This window comes from Nyctibius grandis, chromosome 12, assembly GCF_013368605.1.
Source record: "Nyctibius grandis isolate bNycGra1 chromosome 12, bNycGra1.pri, whole genome shotgun sequence".
Classification (NCBI taxonomy): domain Eukaryota; kingdom Metazoa; phylum Chordata; class Aves; order Nyctibiiformes; family Nyctibiidae; genus Nyctibius; species Nyctibius grandis.
Window position 1 is genome coordinate 843,083 of NC_090669.1, and position 27,814 is coordinate 870,896.

Below are 27,814 nucleotides of genomic sequence, written 5' to 3' on the forward strand. Positions count from 1 at the left end.
CGCAGAATGAGTGTGCTGAGATTTCCACGGAGCAGCCCAAGGCGCTTTTAACCACAGTTACTGGAGTCACAATCATGTTTGTCTGGAGTGGTTTGATTTTCGCCCGATGAGTGGAAAGCTTTCACTGATGAGAGGGAAATCCTAGTTCATGCGAGGTGTCCGTCTCTTCTTTGAAGCTTAAAATGTTCCCTTGTGAGGGTGGGAGCAGAGAGAGGAGGGGAGGTGATGTGATCCAGTCAAAATCGGTGGCAGAAATCCGTGTTAATTTCTGAAAGGACTCTCACTTCTAATTTCTTTTGTCTATTTAAGCCAGTGAAGAAAAAGAAGATAAAACGCGAGGTTAAGATTCTGGAGAATCTACGTGGTGGCACCAACATCATTAATCTGATCGACACAGTCAAGGATCCGGTGGTAGGTGCCTGCGTGTCACGGTGGGTGTGCTGGGCTTGGCGGCAGGCACGGGGCAGGCGCTGCCCCGTGGCTTCTGCTCTCAGCTCAGGTTAGGTGCTGCCTGTGCCTTTGTGCCAGCTCATTAGGGTCTCCTGAGGTGGGTTGGTTTGGATGGGCCAAACCGTGTTCCCCAGACTCTTTTACACCCCTTCTGTGAGTTTCCCGTGGCTGATGGGGGAGAAGGTTTGCAGCCCGACACATTCTCTGTAAGAAAGCAGAGCCTGTAGCCTTCCAGCTTCTGTCTGGGATCCAGAACAGAAGTATCTGCCAGGGCAATTGGATGTTAAGCACTTCTCATCCTTCTGGTTGCTCTCCTGCCCAATGACCAGAGGTCGTATCCTTTGTCTGTGTTGCCACAATTACCCCATTCCCGGGAAGTTTTCTCTGACCAGCAGCTGGCTGAGGTCCGTGACTCCCGGCCTGCTGGCAGCCGCGGAGGGGAAATGATGCTGCGGTAGCGTTAGCAGCCCTGGCTGACCTTCCTCCTGCGATGGGCTGTGAGGCCTTGGCCCCTGGTGACACCTTGGCCTTGCCCAGTGCTGTCTCTGCTCCGTGGCATGGGGAGGAGCAGCAGCTTGCTGCGTGGGGTGTAAGCGAGGCTCGCCTCCGCCTGCTGCTCTCCGCAGCAGAGGTTGGGTAGGAAGCAAAAGCTTTCTCAGGTCTCTTGGGGCAAAGAAGGGTCAAGAGGGTGTTTTAAACTATGACTTTCTCTCCCTCTCTTGCAGTCAAAGACCCCTGCTCTGGTGTTCGAGTACATCAATAACACAGATTTTAAGGTGAGTCTGCCTGAGTGTGGAGGGGGAAGCCTTCCCATTTCTGTTAAGAGTGGGTTGTCAGCTACTCCTGGAGAGCTAGGGGGGCAGTTTGGAGTTTTCACCTATGTCAGCTTCACTTTCCTGTCCCCATGTAAGTCAGAAACCTGTGAATAGGCTCTAGATGAGAAGGAATAAAAAGCTTGTGTGCTGAATCTCCTCCTGACTTGGAGGAGTAAGTTCAACAGGTTAGATATTCTTACACCCCTCTCGATTTAGTAATCACTGCTGTGCTGTATATTCAGCCCCAGTTAATCCCTGTGCTGCGATGCTCTATTTACAGCAGTGCAGTTGATGGAGCAGGTGACGCTGATTTGGGCTGGAATCCTTCAGACCTGGGGACTTTGGGGTGGCAGAGGCTGGAGAGCACATCTGCCGCTGCCGGTGGGCCTGGTAGCAGGGGACTGAGCAGTCTTGAACACATCTTAAGAGTTTTTCTGCTTGCCTGAGGCTGCAGCGTATTCCCTGGCCTTTCTGATTTCTGAGGAGCTCCAAGTGGTGTTATTCCTTCCCGAAACAGGGGTCCTTCTGTCTGTGGCTACGACTGCCTGTGCTGCTGAAACGCTGCTGGCTGGCAGCAGCGAGGTGATACACAAAACGGACATATAATTAGCAACCACACCTATTTTAATGGTATCTTTGCTTCCCCCATGTGAATTTTTACCCTAAGTCATTAAGTCAGTGGTGGAGAATTAATTGAGCAGTTGCCATTGGAAAGCCAGCAGTCTTCCCCCCTGCGCTGCTCAGAGAACTCTTCCGTCCTCCGTTACGTTTTTCTGCCTGTCTGTGCCAGGTGTTATGTAGGTACACGCCTTGTAGGATGCAGCTTCAGCAGATACACCAAACACCCAGAGAAGGACCCTGGGCTGGTGTTGGTGGAAAGGAGGCAGCTTGTCAGCTGGCCCACGGACCGTCTCACCTGCAGCCCGGCACGCTGCGAGGCAGCACACGTTGTTTCTGTCCCTCTGGGCTCGGTCTGGCAAGCTGAATCCTGCTGGGTGGGCTGCTGTGCATAGCCAGAGCTGCAGCCGTGCTGGCGGAGGTGGTGTTAGTGCTGTTTAATCTCATGTAGGGACTGATTGCAGAGGCTAGAATAACTTGGAGCAGCGTCTGCCCTGACAGCCCTGGGCGAGGAGATGAGTGTTGCCTCCACCAAGTAAACAGCCATGAGAGGAGCGCTGTGTGGTGACCTTTCCGGGCTAATTAAAGCACGCTTGGTTTGTCTGGGCTTCGTTGGCATCAGCTGGGCTGTTCCAGTGCTGTATGTATGTTGGGAATGTGCCCCTGTGCTTCTCCTGGTGACCCAGGGACTTTTCATAAGGCGGATCCTGGAAGTTTTTAACTTCCTATTTAGAGATTATTTATTTATTCATTTATATTTTAAGTATATGGCTTGAATAAAATAGGTTGCTAGGGCAGAGGCACACCTTGCTGAGGATCGCTGTGTATGTCTCCTAGTCAGAATGGGATTACACCACTCAGTCATGTCCTTAGAGGAAAAAATTATCATCAAAGATATCACCCAGTAACTGAAACACATTCACAAAGTGGAGCATTAAGTAGTAACTTGAGGCTGGTGGCCAATAGGGACCCTTAACTGAAAAATGCAGGGCTTGGAGAACATGGTAGGTCAGCTGTCCCAGCCACGCCGTGGTCTGGCCACAGCAGAAGCAGCACTGCTCAGCTCTGGCTGCAGCGTTAGAAACAACTCTGTGAGTTTGCAGCAGATCATTTGTAGGCTCCCAGGAGAAAGCCTGGCTCCTTGAGGAAGTCCACATCACAGCTGTACAAGTGCAAGACAGAAAGTCTTGATGCTTTTGATGCTGATTGGTGCAAGGCAGGAATAACTTGTCTTGGGAATGCAAGTGTGTCCCCCAGGGCATGCTCGTGTTCAGAGCGTATTTGTAATCTGAATTTCACCAGCTATGTATGGGGCGTGGGGGTTATTTGAGCTACGCTCCCATGAGCTCTGCTGCCTGTTTGGGTAGGTTCTTGGGGCTGCAGCTAACTGGCAGATTACCGAGCTGCTGCTACTCACAGGGGCCTGTGGATATCTTCTTCTAGACAGAGGCTCCCAAGCTGTCTCTTCCCTTGCTCTGAAGCGCCCTTGCCCAGCAGAACGCTCAGAGTAGATGAGACCGCTTGTGTTGGAGGTCTTGGTTTGCCCTGTCCCTCCATACATGAAGCAGCTGGAGAGCACCCAGTGATTGTCCCCTCTGCTCCACAGTCCTGATCTCTCCGGGCAGCCAAATTCTGCTGGAGTTAAGTGCCACGTGAGCTAATCCTGGTGACAGGGACCTCTTCTCTTTGTTTTGAGGTGGCTGCTGCTCATCTGCCCATCTCTGCATTGACTTCTGGTTCAGCAGTACTGATGAGTACCATGCAAATACCACTGCCAAATCACCTTTGGGGGTGTGAGGGCGTTCCCAGGGCAGCTTGGGTACAGCAGGTGGTTGCTGACCACTTTACAGGATTGTGTTTTTCTCTGTCCTGTTGGCAATAGTTGCTCACCACCTTGGATGTCTCCTCAGTTTTCTCCTTTCTGGCAGTTTCTTTCCTTCAACATTATTATTTTTTTGCTTAATGTTAATATTTTCACCCCTTTGCCCATTCAAATGGCAGGACACTATTCTGTGCGCCCATGAAAATGGCTGCTGGGTTTCCTCAGCAGAGGCACCTGCAGTTCTGTGGGGCCTAAGCCATGGCTGTGGATGATTCCAGGTCAGAAACACAAGCTTTTATTCCACATAGTTTGGCTATTTTTAAATGACTATTAACAGGAGACTTAGGTGATACCTCCCTAGAGCTGATTACATTTTCTTAGATGACCTGGCTGGGTCCCTTCTGAAAGTGGTGGCTCAGTTCTCCCAGGGATGATGAGTTGGAACTAGACTAAATGCATATTCTCCTGCGTGAGGACAGCAGCTTGTGTGTGGGGCTGGTGTTTCTCTTCAGACCTGCTGCATTGTTATCTGTGAGCGCTCAAGCTCCCCACGGTCACCTGCCTTATATGATAGCTGCACTGCAGAGCCACGCGGTCAATTGAGTAATTCACCCCCAGTGAAATTAAAGGTCTTTTGCTAATTGGTTTCAAACTAGAAATGAGGCACCTGTCCTTCAGCCACCGTCAGCTGTCACGTATGTTGTGTAGTCCCTGAGTATACTGTGCCTTTCGTCGCCCTGAAGAGGCAAATCCCTGGGTAAAGGAGGGGAAAGAGCCACATCTCCAGGAGCAGTGCTGGGTTGGGTTTGCTATTTCCTTCTTAAAACAGGCCTTGTGCGATCCTGAGTGCTGGCAACCAGCTGAGCAGATGTTGGAGCTGATCTGAGTGATCCCCACAGTGATGGTTCTGATAGTTTCGCTCCAAAGTGCCAGCTGTAAGAGCAGAGCATGGGACGTGGCTGTAAAGGGGGTGTCCGCTCTCCCCTGCCAGGCTGGGCAGAGGGGATTTGGAGTCCACTGTTAAAGCCTTCTTGGGGCAGCTGCTGTGTGGGACCCATTTGCAGTGGAAACCTTGGCTCTGTCCTTCAAAGCCTTCTGCGTTCACTGGCTGCCTGCAGTGGGGCTGAGCACAATCCTGCAGGGACTGTGGCCCACAGCAAGCAGAGCCTGGGCGCTGTTAGCCACACTGTTGGCCTTGGCACAGCGAGAGGGTCAGAGGTGCTGGGTTTCACAAGCAGCTCTTCTAGGGAAGTCAGTTGAAAGCTGGTTGCCCAACGGCTGCCTCTGCTGAAGGCTACGAGTCGTAGAAGTGACAGCATCATGGGCCTGAGAAGAAAGGCTTCGGTGACCTCCCTTCCGTCCCCTCCCCGCTTCCAGGCAGTGAGAGGCAGAGGAGCCAGGGAATGGGGAAAATGGGGTCTAGCCTTGTTCTGCTGCTGCCTCTCCTGCCCTCCTCCTTCCCCGGGTGCACTGATGTTGCCCAGGTGAAGTTGAACAGGGTAGTGATTCTCAGAAAGACATATTTTAAGCATCTCTGTCCCCCCATGGTGTTTGTTACCTAACAAGCCATTTAAACAAGCTCCTGGAAGGGCTCAGCTGTCCTCTGCCAGCCCTGGGTCGTGCGCCAGAGCCGTGTGCAGGCGAGTCAGGAAATCTGTCCCTGCCGTAGCTTGTGGCTGTGTCTTTTTTGCTCCCTACTCACTTGTCTGCTTCAGTGTGTTGCTCCGAAGCGTTAGGATCATCCCAGCTCATGAGAATACGATGCAGCTTGTGTCGTGGAGGCTGTTAAAGCTCTGTGTGTGTAAGTGACACTTGTATGTTGTCAAATGATTTCCCAGAGCAGTGTTGGGGGTGGTGGGGCTGTTTGGAGCTTGGCCCTAAGGCAGGATCCTGAGGATCTCGGCATGGGCCTGGATGGGATCTGGGGCCAGAGCTGCTTTCTTAGAATGTGAATTTCAATCCCTCGCTCTGGGATTTTTTCCTGAAGCTGCCAAGTGGTGCCCGTGATGGGCAGCTGGCTCCAGTGCTGATGCAATCGGTGATTTGACTGAGCTGTGAGATGATCCTTGTTTGTTAGAAAGGGCAGAGGGGTCTGGTCCTGCTGCTGCCCTGTGAGTGTCCTTCCTTGCCCTGCCCGGGCGTCTCGCTTTACTTTCCCTGGGCGAGAGCACAGCCCAAAGCGGTCGGGCTGGCACCGCTGCCAGTGACAGATATAGAGCAGAAGGCAAATTTGGGGCCAGTTGTGACCTGGCGTGGGAGCAGCAGGATGATGAGTTCTCCAGTGACGGTGCTGGTGGCACGGTGTAGGTTAAAGTGCACCCTGGATCTTTGTCACTTCCGCGTGAGTAGCCGCAGAAGGACACAGAGAAGAGGAGGGTGGCGAACATGTGCTGGCAACAGACACCTCACTGAGACTCCGAGCTGTGCTCTCCTTGGCCCCACAACCATTTCTGTGCTGTTGAGTTGCCTTTACCCTGAGACAGAGGGGAGCCTCCACGGCTCTGAGGCCGTCTCTACTCTTTGTGCTTCCCCACCCCATGCTCCTTTAGGTTGTTTTCCTCTCCCTGCCCCACCTTGAGCACTTGGAAGCCTTGCCCATGTGGTCCCAGCCTGCCTGCCCTGAGTGCTGTTATCCATGTTGTCAAGTCACCATGATCACTTTGCATGTGAACAGAGAGTCAAGATCATCTGTGCCAACTCCAGCATGTTCTGAAGGGCTTGCTGTCTTCTCCTTGGACAGACAGCCTGCCTGGCTCCTGCTGGAAAGAAGTCATGACAGGTCTGAATGATCCCAGTAGCATTTCGCAGGAGCTCTTGCATCCTTTCTGGGTTTCCTAGCGTGTAGCCCTGGCAGGTCTGAGACCAGGACAGCCCTCAGGAGTGGCAGCATTCACAGGGGGTCTGGAATGGGGTCAGTGATTGGAGGCAGGTGGGGTGCAGGAAATGAAACTAATCCAAATCTGGAATATTTATTTTTGTTTCTCTCTTTTTTTTCCCCTCCCTCCCCAAATCTGTTTCAGCAATTGTACCAGATCCTGACAGACTTTGATATTCGGTTTTATATGTATGAGCTGCTGAAGGTGAGTGGCATCGCGTACGGCAGTCTGGGTGTGGAGACCAGGAATGAGAGGGGCAGTAGTGGGGCTCACGGGGCAGTGCTGCTGAGCGGTTACTTCTCTTGTGTTCGATGAAGAATCCATGTCTCATAACTCAGGAAGGTTTGGGAAGAGATCTGGTTACCTGCCTTGTTGCTGTGAGGTCTTACAGCCAAACTAGGGACCTTAGGTCACCTTCAAAGAGTCTCTGATCCTCTGGGGTCTGTTCTTTCCCCGTGAAGCGTTTGTGATTGTTAGTGGCCAGGTAGGACTGTGCTTGGTCTCCCTGTGTCTCTAGCACTTTGAGGCTGCTATGAGGAAAACCAGCTCCCTCCCAGACAGACCCAGTACGAGCACAGAGAGGCATCTGCAGGGCTGGGGAACCAGGGACTCTTTAGCACACTAAGGAGAGCAGAAGAGAGGGATTGCCAGCTCCAGGCATTCTTCTCCTGCAGTATTCAGCTGCAGCCCCAGAAGGTGACTTCTGCCCACTTGGTCTTAGACCCCTGTGTCTCTGGGTGGGGAGAATCTAGGACACTTGAAGAACAAGCTGGCCAGCTCGGTGCCCTGTGGTCGCAGAACCCCATGAATGTGGTTTTGGGGAACAAAGCTTCTGGTTATGCTGGCTGTTACGTGTTGATATAACGCTGGTATTTTCCTTTGAGACCTCCCAGCCAAAGCTTTCCCTGCCCCTCTGACTGAGGCCAAGGGGTGCCCTGAATACCTCCTCTTAACTAGCCTGGCTTGCACCTCCCCATGGAAACGCTCACGGAGCCGTACGGCAGATCTGGGAGATCGGCTGCGCTGCCTCTCTGGGATCTCTGGCTGCAGGACACCGGAGGCAGCGGGGCGTTAGGGAGAGCTTACAGGTTTCGGCTCATCCCAGGGCTGTTCTGTGCTGACCTGCTGGAGCAGCAGCTTGGCTGTGTCAGGTTCTAGCAGGGCCTCGGGACTTCTGGGCTGGCACTTTGCAGGTCCCCTGCCCCTGGAAGTGAGTGGTACAGGCTAGGGAAAGCCCTTTGTGCTCCACGACTTGGTGACTGCAGGAGACTTCCTGAAATAGATCTAGTGAGCTTGGGGGACGCTTTCTTCTCTGCATCTGTCTGCAAGGGAAGGACTCTCCTGCTGAAGCTCGGAGGGAGCCTGAGGCAGCCCAGGATTAGGGTGGGAAGGGTTGATGACTTTAGATGATCCAGCCTTGGGACAAGCAAGACTTCAGAACAGCTTCATCCCTAGAAGCAGTTTGTCCAACCTGGTATAGATCTCCTGTACTGGAGATCCCAGGACCACCGTTTGCTACGACTCCTGTTGGTTGTGAGGCCACGTGTCAGTGCAGGGATAATCCCTGAGGCCTTGCAGTGATGGATGCTGCAGCCTCCGACGCTTCCTGCTGCGGCAGGGGCCCAAGGACAGTGTTACTACCCTGGCACTGATGTCTTGGATATTGAATGACTGCAGACTCTACCCTCCTTCCGTGCTGCTGGAGATCTCAGAGCATCTGATACGTGTTGATGGATGGATCTCTCTTCCCCTTGGAGATGAGAAAACAACATTCTCCCCCCCTTGCTCAAGGGAACAGCTGCGAGGTGGCGGGAGTGGTGCAAGGTCACGGAGCTGGAGAGCTTCTGTGTGCTCCTGCCTTCGAGCTTTAAGCAGCATCGCTCTCCCTCATGCTATCGCTTGTCTTTTGTAAGTGCAGGTTTGGCTTAAGCGAGCAGGGCAGAGGTGGCTTTCTAGCTTGTGTTTTGGGACACAGGTGGAAAGCTGCACCAGAATCACAGAATCAATCAGGTTGGAAGAGCCCTCTGGGATCATCAAGTCCAACCATGGCCCTGACACCACCATGGCAACTAGACCATGGCACTAAGTGCCATGTCCAGTCTTTTCTTAAACCCCTCCAGAGATGGTGACTCCACCACCTCCCCGGGCAGCCCCTTCCAATGGCTAATGACCCTTGCTGAGAAGAAATGCTTCCTAATGTCCAACCTGACCCTCCCCTGGTGAAGCTTGAGGCTGTGTCCTCTTGTCCTATCAGTAGTTGCCTGGGAGAAGAGGCCGACTCCCACTTCACTACAACCTCCCGTCAGGTAGTTGTAGACTGCACTAAGGTCACCTCTGAGCCTCCTCTTCTCCAGGCTAAACACCCCCAGCTCCCTCAGCCGTTCCTCGTAGGTCAGACCCTCCAGACCCTTCACCAGCTTGGTCGCCCTCCTCTGGACTCGCTCCAACACCTCAACATCTCTCTTGAAGTGCGGGGCCCAGAACTGGACACAGGATTCATGGCACAATATTCACTGGCCTCACCAGTGCCGAGTGCAGAGAGAAAAGTCTGGTTTATGACCAGAAGGCCATAAAACTGTGTGTGTGTAAGAATCATCCCCTTCTGGGGAAGAGAGCGTGACCTAGGAAGCACAGGGCTACCCAGGTTGGAGCGTTGGGCTTGTCACCAGGTGGGACACCTCTCTGCATTGTATTCTTCAAAGACTCTGCAGGGAACACGGTTCCAGGCCCTGTGACTGCAGTAGGATGTGAGATCAATACAGTCTTGTTGCCAGCTTGTCACTTCATCACGTGCAGCGTAAGAGCTGAACATGCCAGTTCCTCGTGCCAGGGTTGCAGCACTTCCTCATGGATGGGGCACTCTTGCTCCTGCCTGAGGCCTGTCTGTTTTATTGCTAACACTGTGCCTGTGGTTCCAGACGTGTCTAATGTATGTGCGTGTGTCTGCCAGGCCCTGGATTACTGTCACAGCATGGGGATCATGCACAGGGACGTCAAACCCCACAACGTCATGATAGACCACCAACAGAAAAAGGTACCGTGGCACCAGGGCTTACAAGGGGGGTTTTTCCAGGGCAACCTGAAACTCTGCTGCCCCTGTACCCGTAGCCTGGGCAGCTGTACTCACCCCTTTAACCTTTCTTTACCCGCTCCCCTCCACTTGTGCCTGTGTCAGGCAAAAGTCCCACCGGGGAGTCCATCGCTTGGAGGTTGCTCTTCCCCCCAGCCACACTGGGTTTCTTTGCTGAGAGGAGCAGGTCTGGGCCATTAATATCCACGTGGGGAGGTGTGGCAGTAGGGTGCAGAGGCCCTGGGCAGAAGGGTGGCCTTGTCTGAAATACACTTGGATATTTTTACCTAGGGGACATAAGCTCCTCCTGCAATACAGCCTGCTTGTCCAGCCGTGGCTTCCTCACTGCTGGGTCACGGGAAACATTTGTACCCGGCTGGCTACCATGGAAATGGGCAGCACAGGGAGCTTCCCCACCCCCTCATGGTACTTGTACCTCGTCGGGTGCTGTGTGTACTTGTCTCTGCAGGGACCTGGGATTTGCAGCAGCATATTAGTTGCTGGTCCACAGGTCCCTCCCTGTCAATCAGCAGTGGCTGTACAGGCAAGGCAAGGCTTATAAGGAGGTGGAAATCTCTTGCTAGACCTGCTGTCCTTCAGTAACACGGCAGGTCATCCGTCCCTGCGACTGCGGAGGAGATGGCCTGCCTCGCAGGCTGTGGTGGGCCACCCTCCTGCCTCGTTTCCTGCTCTCAGCCCCCAGGTAAAATCAACGCTGCCTTCGGCCCAGCCCTTCTAAAGAGCGGGATAAGACAGTTGGATTTTGCCTGTTCTCTAGTATGCAACGACCTGTCTGCTGTGGCTGGTGGTGCTGGTAAGGAGCCAGTTGCCCAGCAGTAACAGTGTGCTTGGACTCAGGAGGCAGAGGAGCTCTCTAAGCTGGGCTTTGCCCCACCAGCGAGCCTGACCAGAGCACTGCTGAGAGCATCTCCTCTCCTCAGAGCACCTCCCTGCATCCTGGGCTCCACGCTTGCATCGCAGCATTGAGAGGTTTGGCCAACATGGCTTCACCTAACGAGCTCATACTGAGGCTCCTGACTCTGTGTCTCTTTATCCATGTTCAGCTGCGGCTCATAGACTGGGGTCTGGCCGAATTCTACCACCCAGCTCAGGAATACAACGTCCGTGTGGCCTCTAGGTACTTCAAAGGACCGGAGCTCCTTGTGGACTACCAAGTAAGAGTCTTGCCGCCTCCTTGGCTAGCCAGTGCTACCACTTGTGGTTGCACTTTGGCCACCTTTGGGTTGTCTGGTTTTGCCTGCCAGGGCATCGCTGGGTTGGGAGGAGGCTGGCTGTGAAGCGAACAGGCGGAGGTTGCCTGTGCGGTGGGGGAACCGGGCTGTGGTGAGCGTCCCTTTTCTGACAGCTTCTCCTTTGTCCCCTCAGATGTATGACTACAGCTTAGACATGTGGAGTTTAGGCTGTATGCTAGCAAGCATGATCTTCCGAAAGGAGCCCTTCTTCCACGGCCAGGACAATTATGACCAAGTAAAGACTTTGCTACCTGGCTTATTTCATGAGACGTTTGTCACCGCCTCATCTCTGTGTGTACAGTGGGGAGGTTCTGGGGACTGGGCCATCAGGCTGGGAGGATGTTGCTGTGTGCTTAGTTAAGCCACCTGGGATTATGCTTCACTACCTTGTACAGGAGACTTGTTTCCTGCACATATTGCAAAAACAAGTTTCAAGGGAGATGTTCCTTCCATCTGGGATGTTTCCAGAAGGAGAGCTCTTAGATTTGGGCAGCTCTGTCTCTGCAAAAGAGCGGTGGCCTGCCCTTCTGCTCGCTCTCAACATGCCTCTTGTTCCAGCTGGTTCGCATCGCAAAGGTCCTGGGCACAGACGAGCTGTATGGGTATCTGAAGAAGTACCACATAGAACTGGACCCGCACTTCAATGATATCCTGGGCCAGTAAGTGGAGAAGTGAAATGCTGCCTTTTTTCCTTGTTACACAGAGAGGGAGATAAACTGATGTCCATCCCCTTGAAGGACTCTCAGCAAAGGCCTGCTTTGATATTCTGGGTCACAGTGCTGCCTGCAGGCCTCCCATCTGGCTGCTCATGCCATCTCAGGAGGTCACCGAAACGCAGGCTCTTTCCTTTTGCCTCTCCCGTGATCCACGAGCCATCCCCTGTTTCTTCCTTCTCCTGCTCATTGACATCCTAGAAGTGGAGATGTAGACACTGGAGTTGAGTGTGGGCTGAGGGGCTCAAAATCTCCCAGCTGAGATTTCTGAAAAGGACGAGAGGTGGATGGGAGAGCAAGGACAGCTTCTGTGAGGCTGGCTGGCAAGCCAGAGCACTTCTGCTCCCGAGGGTGTCACCCTTCCTGCTGCGTGCTGTTGGCTGGTCCCTGTAGACAGAAGGCAACGTGCAATATTGTGCCTTTCCCAGGCGTTAGGACCTCCACACACTTGTGTAACTGAAGAAGAGGGTTTTCCCTCTTCAGCAAGTGCTTGTGCAAGGAAGAGCTGTAGGCACTGTCGGTCGCAGCCATCTCTTCTTAGAAGGGGATGGTGGCAGGTGATTCCCCTGGGAGCTCTGGGCACTGCTGGGCTGGTCAGAGCTGGGCAGTGACAGCCGGTCCCTTTGCAGGCATTCCCGGAAGCGCTGGGAGAACTTCATCCACAGTGAGAACAGACACCTGGTCAGTCCTGAAGTCCTAGACCTCCTGGACAAGCTGCTGCGATATGACCATCAACAGAGGCTGACCGCCAAGGAGGCGATGGAGCACCCTTATTTCTGTGAGTCTGTGGAGAAGCTGCTGCCAGCTGGGATGGAGAGGGGTCTTGGGGTGTGGGGGCAAATTTTGGCTTCCCGCTCTGTGGAAGCCTTAGCAGCTCTGTGGGTTTTGAGGGCAGTTTCTCTGGAAGGGTTTGCCAGGGTGGAGCTTCCGCTTTATTAAATGCTGTTTCCCCTTCCTGCCTGCTCTGTGTCTCCTGCAGATCCAGTGGTGAAGGAGCAGTCCCAGCCCAGCTCAGAAAACGCTGTGCTCTCCAGTGGCCTGACAACAGCGCGATGAAGACTGGAAAACGACGGGTAATTCAAGATGTTTACAAATAAAAGCAAAACCTTCGGTCACACAGTGAAGGGAAAAGAACCAAGGACCCCCCCCTCCTTCCCCTCCCCTTTATACTCGGCAGAAATCTAACCTTGGGGGGGGGGTCATAAACCTCAGTTCCTCTCTGGTGGTTGTGGTTAATGTAACTCTAACCCTGTGGTACCAAAGCCCTGGGCAAATGGTCTTGCAAGAGCTAAACATGTAGTGATATCCCCAGGGCTCAACACAACTGATTCTGGTTCACATCTCTATGGATCCTTCTCTTCCTTCCCAGTCCAGTCTTCCCCACCATGCTGGTGGGGACAAATTGGTCGTTCCACCATCAGCCCTTAGCATGCCTCTTTCTAAACATGCCTTTCTGACTTGTAGACTCTGGATGAACCAAATTCAGGCTGGGGGTCAGCAGGTGCAACTCTTGTTTTGAGGTCTAAATCCTACTGCTCACTCTGGGCTTGAATTTGGCCCTTGAATTCCAGTTTCGATTGCGAATGCCGGGGGCGGTTGGGGGGGGAGGTTCGACAAAAAAAAAACAGCCCACAAACCCAGCAGCATCTCAGGAGGGGTTGGGAGCGTTAAAACGAAGGCACTGAGGCGAGTTGCTGGGGAGAGGTGAGATCCCCCCCTCCAGGCTCGCTCTGAGAAGAAACCTCAATAGACCTGCTTTGGAAACGTGTGAATGTGAGGGCTGCTCTCGGGGCAGGAGCGGGGAGGGACTGGCCAGGCTTTCCCACGGAGCTCAGGAAAGTCAAGTGTTGCAAGACTTCTTGTGATAGGTGTGCAACCACGTACCTCACGGCGTGGCTCCCATGAGAATTCGTGCCAGACGCAGACTTGTGCCAGAGCGCGGCTCTGGGGCGGTTCAATCCAGCGCCGCAGGACGGAGGAGCGGAGAGGAGGCCGGGGAGGAGAGCACGGGGAGGGGGGGAGGATCAGCAAACAGCGGCGTGGTCTGTCGGGGAGGGGGCTGTGCAGCTACTGATCCAGGACTTGGGATCCCACGGAGTGTTCTAACGAAGTCAGGCATTTGTTGAATTCTGGGGTGCCGAGCCTGTGGCGGGGGGTGGGGGGTTCGTCTTGCGGGTTCTTTCATCAGATCCCTCAATGGCTTTAGAGCCCCACAGTTCACAGTTGCCTCCTCTACTTGTTCTGTGTGTAACTTCATCAAGTGGTTCTGGTGACACTCAAACCTAGAAGCTGGAGATAGTGTTTTCCCACCAGCACCTAAACACAGAATTTCCTTCTGCGGCATTGTTGAAATAGTTAATTTTTTATAAGGTTGCAATGTTTCTATTTGAAACATCTGTTTACATTCCATATTCCAATAAAGTTCTATTGGCATTGATAGCAGGTCAATCCATTTGTATAAATCACTGAAACCAATAAATATCTATACGTCTGAACGTCTGCCGTCTCCAATCTATGGGCTAGCCAGAAGGAGGGAGAGCTGAAGGCATTGCCTCCTCAAGGAGGTCACGTTGGCTCTTCCAACCCCTCTTGGCTGAGTATTTTTGGGAGCTCTTAGTCTTTGGGTGCAGTTCATGCTGTCAGCCCTGAGGGTTTCATTGTGGCAGATTGTCTCTGCCTCCACGAGGCTGCAGAGGAGGTGCGAGGTTTTGGGTACGGCTGTTGTGGGTACCGGTCTGGGTCTGTCTGTTATGTGGCTGGTCAGAGGAGAAGTCACCGATGCATGGCTGGGAGTTGAGGGTTCTCCCTGTGCTGGTCTCCTCTCGCCCTGCGTGGATGGCTTTTCCTAAAGGTGTGCTGAGCGGGGAGGAGCTCTTCTTTCCTCCCACCCTGGGCTACGGCCAGTGCATGAGCTCAGTGATCAGTGTCCAGGCTGAGGAGCCGTCTGCGGTGTTGCTGCCGTGCCGTAGGGCCCTTGCTAACGTTACCTCTCCTGCAGATGCTGCCGAAGGCTTTGGCGAGTGTTTCCAGCCCTCTGGCCTGAGAGGCCTGGGGGTCTTTTGGAGCGAGTCCAGAGGAGGCCACGAAGATGCTCAGAGGGCTGGAGCCCCTCTGCTCTGGAGACAGGCTGAGAGAGCTGGGGCTGTTCAGCCTGGAGAAGAGAAGGCTCCAGGGAGACCTTCTAGCACCTTCCAGTACCTGAAGGGGCTGCAGGAAAGCTGGAGAGGGGCTTTTGACAAGGGCATGGAGTGACAGGACGAGGGGGAACGGTTTTAAACTGAAAGAGGGGAGATTGAGATGAGATGTGAGGAAGAAATTCTTTGCTGTGAGGGTGATGAAACCCTGGCCCAGGTTGCCCAGAGAAGCTGTGGCTGCCCCCTCCCTGGCAGTGTTCAAGGGCAGGTTGGATGGGGCTTGGAGCAACCTGGTCTGGGGGAAGGTGTCCCTGCCCATGGCAGGGGGTTGGGACTGGATGGGCTTTAAGGTCCCTTCCAACCCAAACCAGTCTGTGACTGTATGATATGATTCTACGATTTTGTGCTCTTAAGCTGTGCCAATACCAGCAGGATTGGTTTGGGTTCTTAACATCAATCTCTGAACTGATTTGAAACATGTATTGAAGTGCTCCGTCGAGAAGAGGCAGGAGTGGGTGGATGTTTCTCATGGCCTCTCCAAGTTGCTGTGGGGGAAACTTGCCCGTTTTCCAGCTCTTGTGTGTTGGCATTTCCGGCTTGCGGAGAGCTGAGGCAGAAGAGGGGTGGGGGAGAAGAACGAGTTCAGTGTGGAAATTTCAATAGGTGAAAAATGGTCGTCGTTGTATATGAGCGTTTGACAGGGTCCAAACCTGACGGTGGAGTTTCAAAGTGGTGCTTCGGGAAGTATCAGTAAACCTGAGTCACAAATTCCTGCCTCAAGCAGAGGAAGAGAGATGCTCTTCCCAGCGAGCGACATGGGTAAATGGCTTTCCGTGGTTGCAGTAACCAGAGAGGCTGGAACAACCTACCCCATATCTCCCCACATCCCCAGCCCAGCTCTAGGGTAGGATGAGCTGTGACAGATTCATGCCGGAGGGAATCATGGCAGTTGAGCAAGCGTAGCCTGGGAGCGAGGAGGGTGCGGAGTCTCCTGATCCCAGGGCAGTGTGGACGCTTGGATGCAGCTCAGGCCAGTTCCTCTCGGCACCTGTTGGCCCTTCCAGCGCTCAGAGCAGGAAACCCTGCTCTCCTCTGGCCCTTAACGAAGCGTTGCCCTGCCTGTAGGGACAGCTGGGAGCTGGAGAAGACAGTGCCTTGTCCTTTGGAAGGAAGGAGACTGGGGAACGTGCATCTTCATATGCTTTCTCCTGGAGAAAGTTGGGAGAGTCCTGGTGCACGTCCTGGCCTTTCAGGTTTCTAGCAGACGTAGAGCGCAGGTTGGCTGAACGCCTTGTAAGAGGAAAGGCTCAAAACTAGAACCACGGCAGCCATTGAGGGATGCGGGAAGCAACTTCCCCGGCTCGTCTGTGCCGGTGTGTGCTGTGGCATGACGGGAGCCTTCAGCGGGGCTAGAGGAGATGCTTGTGGCAGCAGAGGGAGACTTAACAGAGGAGGTTGGGGAGTAAAAAGTCCCAAGTTGTGTCTGGCTGCCCATCAAAGTGCTGCTTTGCTGAGCTGCGTCTCTCCCTTGCCTTGCTTGGCCCTGCCTTCCCCTCTCACCCTGCCCTCCCTCCCAAAGCAGGCTGAGGAGGCCCCGCTGTCCCCACCTCCAGAGGGGCAAGGAGGGTACAGCGGGGCCTGGCTGGCAGCGGGGTGGCAGGACATGGGGCAGTGTCCCCAGCCATCTCCTCGTCACCTGGGCTGGAGGAGCTCTGTGTGGAGCTGGCAGTGCCCCGCGACGCTCACTTCCCTCCTCCCGTCTCTCCTCAGGTCCGATGCTGTTGCTCCCAATTTTCCATAAGCAGAATGAGAACCAAACCAAACGTCCTGTCGGCGCGCGTAGAGGGACGGCGGGCAGGGCTGAGAGCGGGCAGCACGCCTGGCTGGACAGCACTCACCTCTGTAGGACCCTCCGAGTGTTAAAGGTTCTTCTGCCTTTGGTTCCTTGTTGAGCTCTTCCTGACCCAGAAAGCGTGGAAATGAGAAGGGTGCGAAGCAGTTGTTGGTTAGTTGTTCCTCCCTCCGTTCTGGCTGTTCCCGCTCCAACCTCTGACGGACCACGGTTAGCCAGCTCGCGCCTGTCCCTGCCAGGGCACGGGGGTGGCAGGGGATGGAGTTTCACGATGGACAGTTCTATATTATAATTAACAGAATTCTATATTGTTGAATAAAAGTTTTAAAAGAAGCATATGAGGAGGAGTGTTCAGTGGGGAGGTGTGGGGCAGGACCGGCCGTGCTGGAGAACGCTGGCAGCGTGAGCCATTCCCTGTGCCCTCTGAGGACAGGCTGGGCGAGGAGAGCAGGAGGCAAAGGAGCCGCCTTTGGAGGTGGGTGTCCCTCCTTAGGCCCCCACACTCTTCTGGAGGTACCTGCCTGGGTGGTGGCCTGAGTGCTAATGCTGGTACCTGCTTTTCCCAGCCTGTGGGGCTTGGCCATGGCTCTGTCTCTGCACCCCAGGAGCTCCCACCTCTTCCTCTTCCTTGAGCTGCAACTCTCCTCCTCCTCCCCAGCACCATCACCGCAAAGCCCTGAGCTTAGAGCTCCTGCCCGCGGGCCTCTGCATCGCAGGAGTTCCCCTACAGATGTGGTGCTTCACCAGCAGCTCTCAGGAGAGCCTGGCTGCAATGCTGGTGGTTGTCCAACCTGTGCTCTGCACACTTGACTCGGACTACTTGAAACTCTGGTCTAAAAACTCCAGCTGGACTCTGTATGACTGTACATGGTCATTTCTCTTCTGTTGTCCCATTCCTTCATCACCCATGTGTTTTTCCCTACAGTTTTCCCTTGTACTGAAGCTGCCCAGGTTAAGGGCACCTCTGAGGCGAGGCTCCTGACTGGGAAAGACAGACCTGTTGCCGGTTCCCAGGGAGGGGAGCTCAGGTCAGGGGAGCTGTGGGCTCCTGCTGGCACAGCACCCCACGGTGCTGGTGGCCGAAGTGGAGATGCAGGACTGAGTCCTCACACAAAGCCTGTGAGTGGTACGGGTGGAAATTTGCCAACACCGTCCTTGCACGTCACTCCTGGAGATGTGCTGATGTGGGGCCAGATGTGGACGTGTACATCAGGTGAGTTCAAGCTGCTGGTGCTGTGAGGCGGGGCTTGGTCCGCTGCCGGGGCACAGTGTAATGATGGCCCTGTTGTATCCAGGACTGTGCTGATCTCTGGCGCCTAAATTCAGCAAGGCTTTCTTGGCTCGTGTAGATCTGGCCAGTGGTGAGAGCCTGTCCCTGCAGGGAAGAGTCCATGATGGAGTCCACCTGAGGTCCACGAGTGCTGGGTGGGAGCAGTGCTGCGAGCATACGCCAAACTGAGGTCCCTGCAGCACGGTGGCACATCCAAGTGCTGTTGCTACCTCAGCCGTTCTCCTGACGCTGCTGGGTCATGCCCCCCATTCCCACCTGCTGCAGCCCAGGTCCTCTCCAAGTCAACAGCTTGTCTCTAAAGGATGCTCTCAATGACTCTTTTTAACTTGCTTGTCAGAAATAAGCTCTTCTTTGCCTGCCCAGTTTTTGTGTCCAGTTTGTCCAGAGTCAGAAAGGTTTTGTTCATTCTCGCCCCTTGCTCCACCATGACATCCATTGCACGGTGGTCCCACCAAGGCAGTCTGTCCTGCTTCCTTGACTTTCTCTGCCAAAGAGCTCCAGCACACACTGGCACTACCTTCTCCTGCACCCACTGATGTTTATGTCCCCGTTCTCTTCTGCTCAGCAGCAGCCCAGCTCCCTCCTCCTCCTCCTGCACTGCTCAGAGTTCAGCCAGCATGAGGTCCAAAGCCTTCGTCCGGGTTCCCTGAGCACTTGAAGACACTTTTGCATCTTGCCTCCCCTTGCATGTGGTGGCTATGGATCTCCTGCCCAATTCCCTTTTTGGTTTCCTTGTTACAGCTGCCCTTCATCCAGTCCTGCTCCCGTAGGAAAATCCAGGCTGGGAGAGGCAGCTGGTGTCACAGAATCAGAGAATCATTAGGGTTGAAAGGGCCCTCTGGAGATCATCCAGCCCAGCCCCTGCCAAAGCAGGGTCACCCAGAGCACGTTGCACAGGGTCGTGTCCAGGCGGGTTTGAATATCTCCAGAGCAGGAGCCTCCCCACCCTCCCTGGGCAGCCTGTGCCCGGGCTCTGGCACCCTCCAAGTCAAGAAGTTTTTCCTCATATTCAGATGGAACTTCCCATGTCTCAGTTTGTGCCCATTGCACCTTGTCCTGTCGCTGGGCACCACTGAGAAGAGTCTGGCCCCATCCCCTTGACACTCGCCCCTGAGGTATCTGTGAGCATTGATAAGATCCCCCTCAGTCTGCTCTTCTCCAGCTGAACAGCCCCAGCTCCCTCAGCCTCTCGTAGCAGAGATGCTCCAGCCCTCTGACCATCTCCATACCCCTCCGCTGGACTCTCTCCAGTAGCTCCTTGTCTGTCTTGAACTGGGGGGCCCAGAACTGCCCACAGTTACTCCAGATGTGGCCTCACCAGGGCAGTGTAGAGGGGCAGGAGAACCTCCCTCGACCTGCTGCCCACACTCTTCCTCACACACCCCAGGACACCATTGGCCTTCCTGGCCCCAAGGGCACATTGTTGGCTTATGGGGAACTTGTCCACTAGAACTCCCAGGTCCTTCTCTGCAGAGTCATCTGGACAAATCCCGGGATCTCACACTCCTTGCAGAAATCATTGCTGTGTTCTTGTTTTTGCCATGCAGCGAAGGCTTTTGGCTCATAAAGGTACTGACTGAATCCGATTCTGGTTTTACTGGTCCAAGCACCGTCCTTTCAGCTGGCCCACTGGGCCATGCAGCCAGCCCTAGGCATCTGCTCTCCAGCAATGGCTTAAGCCGAGAGGGCGACAGTCCAGGTTAGAATTTCCCAGGCCATGAACCTGGACTGTGTGCTCCAAGGCAAGAACAGACTTGGTGATACTGGAGGGAGCTGCTACGGTTTGCTCCAGTAACTGCACCCAGCAATGTGAAACCTCAGAGGAGCAACATTTCAGGAGCTTCCTGAAGATCTCATTCCTCTGAAGGCATCGGGTTGCTGGGAACTCTGAGGGGCAGGAAATGCTTTTGTGGACAGTTATTTCTGGAGCACGCAACCTCTGCTCACCTCTTGGACCAGATCATTTTCTGAGGCTGGGCCTTTTTCTCCACCTGCTCCCCAAACTCCAATCCCTTACACCCTGGGAACTGGGAACGGGGGTGATGTATCATGCCGACATCTTCCTAGTGATCTTCCAGGTGGGTAACGTCAGTGAGTCTCATTGAACCACAACTCCCAGAGGCCTCTTTCCAAATGTCAGCCTCAACTGTTAACGTGTGTTAATGTCTCATTAGGCTTCACAGAATCAATCAGGTTGGAAGAGACCTCTGGGATCATCAAGTCCAACCATTGCCCTGACACTGCCCTCTCCTTTAGCCCGCACATGCCTGGGGAAGGAGGAGAGGCAACGGGTATTATTTTTCGTTAAAATTCATTGAGAAACAGGGACCATTTGAAACCACAACATATTTCCATGTACATCCCTTGCAGCAAAACATGCCATTAACATGGTAAGTGGAGAGCGCGGGAATGAGCAGGCTGGTCAGGAATGGCAGCTGGATATTTGTCCCAGTTGTCTCTTACCATCCCATTAAGCTGTTGGAGCGAGTCCAGAGGAGGCCACGGAGATGCTCAGAGGGCTGGAGCACCTCTGCTCTGGAGACAGGCTGAGAGAGCTGGGGCTGTTCAGCCTGGAGAAGAGAAGGCTCCAGCGAGACCTTCTAGCACCTTCCAGTGCCTGAAGGGGCTACAGGAAAGCTGGAGAGGGGCTTTTGACAAGGGCATGGAGTGACAGGACGAGGGGGAACGGTTTTAAACTGAAAGAGGGGAGATTGAGATGAGATGTGAGGAAGAAATTCTTTGCTGTGAGGGTGGTGAGACCCTGGCCCAGGTTGCCCAGAGAAGCTGTGGCTGCCCCCTCCCTGGCAGTGTTCAAGGCCAGGTTGGATGGGGCTTGGAGCAACCTGGTGTGGTGGAAGGTGTCCCTGCCCGTGGCAGGGGGTTGGGACTGGATGGGCTTTAAGGTCCCTTCCAACCCAAACCATTCCCTGATTCTATGATTCTAAGGGAACAAGTTGTTTAATCGTGGCATATGAAGTGTACTCTAACCCACTGACTAAATACAGCTGATCATTTCTAAATGACACCTCGCTTTTTGTGTGCTCCACTTGTTTGTGCGAGGAATTGTAAACGAAGGAGGCAGTGTGGGTAACCCAGGTGCTGCGAGGGACCGGGCGGCTGGGACAGTCGGAGCATCGGTAGCCCAAGGGGGAGCCAGGCACAACTAGCAGACGACGTTGTGGCTGTCAGGGGGGTTTGGATGGGGCATTAGTTAGCAACAAGCACTGCACGGGGGCCTGGAGTTACACTGCAGGACCATAAAGCTGACGCAGGGTGGTAATTTTTATGCTGTTTAGCGTCTGTACATTGAAAATAGACGCTACGGGTGTTATTACAGCAGGAACAACTGTAATATATTCCAGTTTAAAGATGTAATTTCTAGCCCAAGCTGTGCCTGTTAAGCCTCTTCAGCTGTGCAAGGCTCCGTCCGTACTCGAAAGCATTTTCACACCAGTAAAGCTGCACATCAGCCCCCCCTTATATCGGTAAAGGTGCTGCACCTTATCCCAGCTCACAAAAAGGAAAAAATAAAGCATGTTTCTTTGCAGTCACGCAGTAAGAGACAAGGGTTGCTGCTGGCACAGTTATCTTAGATGAACATAGAATCACAGTCTGGTTTGGGTGGGAAGGGACCTTAAAGCCCGTCCAGTTCCACCCCCCTGCCATGGGCAGGGACACCTTCCACCAGACCAGGTTGCTCCAAGCCCCATCCAGCCTGGCCTTGAACACTGCCAGGGAGGGGGCAGCCACAGCTTCTCTGGGCAACCTGGGCCAGGCTCTCACCACCCTCACAGCAAAGAATTTCTTCCTCAGATCTCATCTCAATCTCCCCTCTGTCAGTTTAAAACCGTTCCCCCTCCAACAGATAAAGCTTTCTACTGGAGGCTGGGCCAGAGCTGAAAGCAATAACAATTTAAAAGGAGTAAGTAAACAGCATGAAAAATTAAGGTTGTACAGTGCACTCTGCCACTTCTTGCTCGTGCACAGATAAGGGCTGCTTCTGAAGAGGAACTGGGTTTGGCTCGTGTCCCCGTGCCACAGAGATTTCCTGGACAAATAAATGGTCCCTGGGCAGCCAGGCAGCAGAGGCAGCAGGGACACGGCTCTGCCCACCTGTGTGCTGGTGTGCAAGGAGTGTTGTGAAACCTCATGGCAGAGGGTTTCACTGACTGGTACCGGCGAAGGGCAGAGGCACCGTTTTGGCTTGAGTAGAGGCAGCTGGTGGAGGGCAGGGAGGGAGAGCATGTGCGGCCACATCACACACACAGAGTCACACACAGAATCAATCAGGTTGGAAGAGCCCTCTGGGACCATCAAGTCCAACCATTGACCTGACATCACCCTGTCAACTAGACCACGGCACTAAGTGCCATGTCCAGTCTTTTCTTAAACACCTCCAGAGATGGTGACTCCACCACCTCCCTGGGCAGCCCCTTCCAATGGCTAATGACCCTTGCTGAGAAGAAATGCTTCCTAATGTCCAACCTGACCCTCCCCTGGCAAAGCTTGAGGCTGTGTCCTCTTGTCCTATCGCTGGTTGCCCGGGAGAAGAGGCCGACTCCCACTTTACTACAGCCTCCCTTCAGGTCGTTGTAGACTGCACTAAGGTCACTTCTGAGCCTCCTCTTCTCCAGGCTAAACACCCCCAGCTCCCTCAGCTGTTCCTCGTAGGTCAGACCCTCCAGACCCTTCACCAGCTTGATCGCCCTCCTCTGGACTCGCTCCAACACCTCAGTGCTCATCTGTACACCAGATGGAGCAGTTCTGGCCTGAAATGCTGTCTGAGGAAATGCCACCATGACAGCAAGCATGCCACAGGACTGGGACAACCTTCTGCCCTGCTTGATGCGCAGGAGGCTCCTCTGGAAAGCACGGATTTGCAGATGTCCCAGCGGTTTCTGACCCAACGAGGCAGCACGAACGTGTCCGTTGTTAGTGCCATATCAGTGCGTGGCAGAAACAGAGAGCACCAAGCACATGGCTGCAGCCAGCTCCAGCCTGGGTGGCATCAGCTTGGCGGAGGGGGAGATGTGCCCACTGCCATTGTGTGACCAAAACATCCTTCCCTTCCAGTCCCATCAAAGGTGTTTGCTGTTCTCTTGGCCACAGAGATACAGGAAAGGGCCTGGCCATGTCTTGGAAGACCCGAGTCAGGAAACAGCTTGGGAGTGACAGGAGCTGCTTTCCTGCACTCCCACCTCACGGTAGCGCTACCCAAAAGCGCAGGTCTGCAGGCACAGGGCTAAGCTGTGAGCATTTATCAGTCATGTTTTCATGGAGCCGCTGGCATTAAGTCACGCAGGATTGCCAACGAGTGTGCGTACGTGCTGATGCGCACAGGGTGCTCCGGGCAGCTCCGGACTGGGATGGATGGATGGATGGATGGATGGATGTCACCGACCAGGGCAAGTGAAGCTTGGGAATGTGGGAGCCAGATTGGGGCTAAAGGAAGCAGCAAAGCAGAGCAAACACCGTCCGGCCACTCCAGTCCTGTAAAACTGGCACAAAGGGAAACAGAGGAGAAAACAGCAGAGCCCAAACCAAGAAACACACCATGAGCCCAGAGCATCATCACAAACAGAAAACCAAAACGTCGCCTTTTGTCTGATGGTTGTGAATTGCAGGGGGAGAACTGGGACATTTAAAAATGTCATTTAGGCCAACTGTGTGAGGGTCAACAGGCCAAGTGTCGGGTCCTGCACTTGGGGCACAACAACCCCACGCACCGCTACAGGCTGGGGGAAGAGTGGGTGGAAGGTGCCTGGTGGGAAAGGACCTGGGGGTGTTGGTCGATGGTGGCTGGATATGAGCCAGCAGTGTGCCCAGGTGGCCAAGAAGGCCACCAGCATCCTGGCTTGTATCAGCACTAGTGTGGCCAGCAGGACTAGGGCAGGGATCATTCCCCTGGACTCAGCACTGCTGAGGCCGCTCCTCGAATCCTGGGTGCAGTTTTGGGCCCCTCACTGCAAGAAAGACCTTGAGGTGCTGGAGCGAGTCCAGAGAAGGGCAACGGAGCTGGTGAAGAGTCTGGAGCACAAGTGTGATGGGGAACGGCTGAGGGACCTGGGGGTGTTTAGCCTGGAGAAAAGGAGGCTGAGGGGAGACCTTCTCGCTCTCTACAACTGCCTGAAAGGAGGGTATAGGTGGGGGTCGGTCTCTTCTCCCAGGTAACAAGCGATATGACAAGAGGAAATGGCCTCAAGTTGTGCCAGGGGAGGTTTAGGTTGGAGATCAGGGGCAATTTCTTCACGGAAAGGGTTGTCAAGCACTGGCACAGGCTGCCCAGGGCAGTGGTGGAGTCCCCATCCCTGGGGGGATTTAAAAGCTGTGTAGATGTGGTACTGAGGGACATGGGTTAGTGGTGGCCTTGGCAGTGCTGGGTTAATGGTTAGGCTTGATGATCTTAAGGGTCCTTCCCAACCAAAACTGTTCTGTGATTTGATGAGCTACAGCAGACTGGTCACGGGCACGTGGCCTTAAACAGTCTTGGCTTCAGTAACGTACTTTGCTGCGTGCATGAGGGAAGGGGACGGAGCCGGTGCTCCTGCAACTCCTGCCCAGTGAGACGCACACCCTCATCGCGCAAGCAGAGCATTCAGCAGGGGTCTGTCGGGGTGATCTGATCCCAACTTCTGCCTCCCCTCCTGCTCGGAACCCCCCCTGTTGCCCCCCACCGAGAGGTCACCGTGCCCAGCACCCGGAAACAGCCCCTCTGTGACATCAGCCCCGGGGCCAAGGGCACCACGGGCACCGCCAGTGCTGCCAGCACTACGTCAGCTGCTGCACTGATGGCGACCAGCCCTCGGTTCTTGCAGCAGACATGTGCTGATGGCAGCGATGGATTTGCTCCCCCTCATCGTCCTGCTGGCCGTGTGCTGGCCCGCACATGGCACATGGGACAGCTGTGGGTAAGTGGCCCGAGGCTCTGGGAGGGAGCTTGGGTGACTCTTATGGGGTTCACTGGGGGGTGCCCGCCTGTCCCCCATGGCCACGCCACAGCTTCCCCAAGCCCATGGGGGAGCCTCAGTTCCTTGCCAGCACCCAGGATGCTGGCACAGCTTGTCTGCGGGGCTAAAGCAGAACCAGGCGCGGGCAGACGCACACCTCGGGGTTCCCTGGCCCTGCTGTCCATGTGGCACCTGGTGGGGAGGGAAGGCAGCTGACCTTCAGCCTGAACAGCAGCAAGCCCTCGAGCAGGACACTGATGAGTTTCTGCTTACAGAGGGACCTGCGGGCTGCGGCCCATGGCTTATTACTACGGGACATCGCGCGTCATGGGTGGCACAGATGCCCAGCCGGGAGCCTGGCCCTGGATCGTCAGCATCCAGGATCCCTGGCGAGCAGGCACGGGGCACGTGTGCGGAGGGTCCCTCATCAGCCCACAGTGGGTCCTCACAGAAGCCCACTGCTTCATCGAGGCCAGGTGAGGAGGACCAGGGAACGGGCATGTCCCCCCAACACCAGCAGGTGCCCTGCCCGCAGCACCACGTGCTGCTCCCATCCCTTTCCCTTGCAGTACGCCCAGTGCCCAGGCACTCCCGAGCCCAGCAAGAGGCTGCTCAGGAGAAGGCTGGGCTCGTGCCACTGCTGCCCAGCAGCCTCTGGCTTGACGTTCCTTGTGCCCAAGGCTTGCTGGGGCACTCGCACCCTCCGTACCGCTGCTTTCCCCTCTCCCTCGTGAAGCAGGAGGCAGGGAGCTGCTGGGCTGCTGCAGCACGCGGCTCCGCTCCCTCTGACCCCTCTCTCCGTCCCCCTTCCAGGCACATCGGCATGTGGCGCGTGGTGATCGGGGCCACCCAGTTGACTCAGCTGGGCCCTGAGGCCCAAGTGCGCCATATTAGGCGCCTGCTGGTGCACGAGCACTACAGTAACGTCACCCAGAGGAACGACATCGCCTTGCTGGAATTGGACCAGCCTGTCCAGTGCGGCTACTACATACAGCTGGCCTGCGTGCCCGACGCCTCGCTGAGAGTGTCGGAGCTGACCAACTGCTACGTCAGTGGTTGGGGGTCCACGACTGCAAGATGTGAGTTCCCAAAAGCGCTCGTGTCCTGAGGGCCAGCTTGGCACGCTGGGGAGGCGGGTTGGGCTTCCTGAGAGCAGAGGCGACAGCCCGAGTCAGGCTGCAGGGCCATGTGCCTGTAGAGACGTGGGCCTGAGCCATTGCCCAAAGCAAGAGAGAAGGGAAAGCCCGGTACGATGCCTCTGCAGAGGCCAAGGCAGGCCCTAGGGAAGGGGTTCGCCCAGACAGGGCAGGAGAACTGCCCATGAGCTGCTGGCTGTTAATTCCTTTCTGTGCTCACAGCTGGAGGACCCAGCGACGTCCTGCAGGAGGCCAGGGTGCGCCTCATCAATGCCAAGCTCTGTAACAGCCGCCGGTGGTACAGAGCGGCCATCCACAGCCACAACTTGTGTGCTGGCTACCCGCAGCGTGGCATCGACACCTGCCAGGTAGGAGCGTGCTACAAGTCACCCCCAGCAGCACAGGCAGCCCTGTCACAGCCGCCCAAATGCACCCCGGCGCGTGCTGGGCCTGGCAAGCCACCCTCCCACCGCTGGGTCCCCACCGCTGTCGGGGCTCACCTCCCCTTGCCCATCTGCAGGCCCTTGCCCGGTGTCCCCTTGTCCCAGAGGCCCACAAAGCCCAGCCAGTGCTCTTGGCAGCCCACGGGCCCAGATCCCAGCCCTGCAACATGCGTCTCCCACGCACCCAGGATCCCTGTGCAGAGATGAGAGAGCCCCACCTGACAGGCCCCCGACCCCCTCCCAGACAAGGCTCTGCAGGCCCCGGCACCAGAGCAGAGCCTTTCTGCGCAGTGAACACGGCTCCGGCAGGTGCTGGGAGAGAGAAGGAGCCAGCCGGAGCGCTGGCAGCGGCCACCCAACACCACCTCGTCCTCTCTCCCCCGCTGCAGCGTGACAGCGGTGTTCCCCTCGTGTGCCAAGACAACAGCGCTGACTACTTCTGGCTTGTTGGGGTGACCAGCTGGGGGAGAGGCTGTGCGAGACCAAGGCAGCCTGGAGTCTACACCTCCACTCAGCACTTCTATGACTGGATCCTGGTCCAGATGGGACTGCGCCGAGCAGGAACAGTGACTCCAGCGCCACAGCCAGTCCTCACCACACCACCTGTGCAGAGGCCAAGGCCAATCCCAACACAATCGGGCAGGTTTACACCCTGTCCATTTCCATACCAGAAGCTGGTGGAATTCATTGCTTGGGCACAGAAGCTCCTGCAGTACCTACGAGGAAATAAGGTTTGACCAGCAGGATGGACAAGATGCTGTGCAGGCTGCAGTGCACCACCACCATCTCCCCCTGGGGCAATGCCTGCCCATCCACAGGAAGCCTCGGTCTCAAAGGCCTGCTCGGTCCTGCCCGCGCTCCTCCGAGTGCACACAACGTCTGAAGCTGACTTAGTTCTTGAAATAAAGTTGCCAGTTTTCACAGCTAACCATGCTTCAGTCCAATTCAGTCTCCTGTGCCAGGCAAAGACTTCCATGCCCGGCGCCTGCAAAATGAGGCTGCAGGCAGAGAGTAGGGCACAAAGGGCCAGAGTCACCCCAAAGGGCTGGAACCGCGCCTGCTCGGAGAGGAGGGTGAGGGTGCAGTGGAAGAAGGTAACACAGGTCATGGGGGCTAGAGGTCTTGGGGACAGCAGCTGGAAACACCAAGTGTCTTAGGCCGGCTACTGGTGGGATCCCTGTGTGTGTGTGTACAGTGCACCAGTGAACTTGGAGCTGGACGTTCTCGTGACCCAGGAGACACGGATCTAGAAAGACCCAAGGTGTGCACCAATGGCTGGGTAAGGAGCTTGACATCCAGCCACAGATACTACATGGGACTGATTTCCACACTGTTCTTTGAGGAATCTATGAACATGTTGTTCTTCTGGAGTGAGGGAGTGAAGGTGTGTTTGT

General features: G+C 55.2%; 2 protein-coding genes across 2 annotated transcripts in view; both read left to right on the forward strand.

Annotated features, from left to right (window-relative positions):
• The window catches only part of CSNK2A2 (casein kinase 2 alpha 2), a 28,307-nt gene extending 11,371 nt beyond the window's left edge, over positions 1 to 16,936 (forward strand). The window contains exons 3-12 of the mRNA XM_068411300.1: positions 310 to 411; positions 1,176 to 1,226; positions 6,726 to 6,785; positions 9,532 to 9,615; positions 10,716 to 10,826; positions 11,038 to 11,139; positions 11,463 to 11,563; positions 12,247 to 12,395; positions 12,597 to 12,690; positions 16,522 to 16,936. Coding sequence (XP_068267401.1) covers positions 310 to 411; positions 1,176 to 1,226; positions 6,726 to 6,785; positions 9,532 to 9,615; positions 10,716 to 10,826; positions 11,038 to 11,139; positions 11,463 to 11,563; positions 12,247 to 12,395; positions 12,597 to 12,673 — 837 coding nt within the window. The 3' untranslated portion in view covers positions 12,674 to 12,690; positions 16,522 to 16,936. The remainder of the gene's footprint in view (positions 1 to 309; positions 412 to 1,175; positions 1,227 to 6,725; positions 6,786 to 9,531; positions 9,616 to 10,715; positions 10,827 to 11,037; positions 11,140 to 11,462; positions 11,564 to 12,246; positions 12,396 to 12,596; positions 12,691 to 16,521) is intronic.
• Positions 16,937 to 24,583: 7,647 nt separating this feature from the next.
• On the forward strand, positions 24,584 to 27,157 carry LOC137669476 (acrosin-like). The gene is made up of 5 exons (XM_068411577.1): positions 24,584 to 24,802; positions 25,117 to 25,317; positions 25,655 to 25,920; positions 26,200 to 26,345; positions 26,810 to 27,157. Exons 1-5 carry the CDS (start codon positions 24,723 to 24,725, stop codon positions 27,155 to 27,157), a joined length of 1,041 nt encoding a protein of 346 aa, XP_068267678.1. The 5' UTR covers positions 24,584 to 24,722.
• The last annotated feature ends 657 nt before the right edge of the window (positions 27,158 to 27,814 follow it).

Coding starts and splice junctions, on each gene's coding strand:
- LOC137669476 (XM_068411577.1), top strand. CDS start 24,723: ATGGCAGCGATGGATTTGCTCCCCCTCATCGTCCTGCTGGCCGTGTGC. Junction 25,318..25,654: donor CACTGCTTCATCGAGGCCAG/GTGAGGAGGACC, acceptor TCCCCCTTCCAG/GCACATCGGCATGTGGCGCG. Junction 25,921..26,199: donor GGGGTCCACGACTGCAAGAT/GTGAGTTCCCAA, acceptor CTGTGCTCACAG/CTGGAGGACCCAGCGACGTC.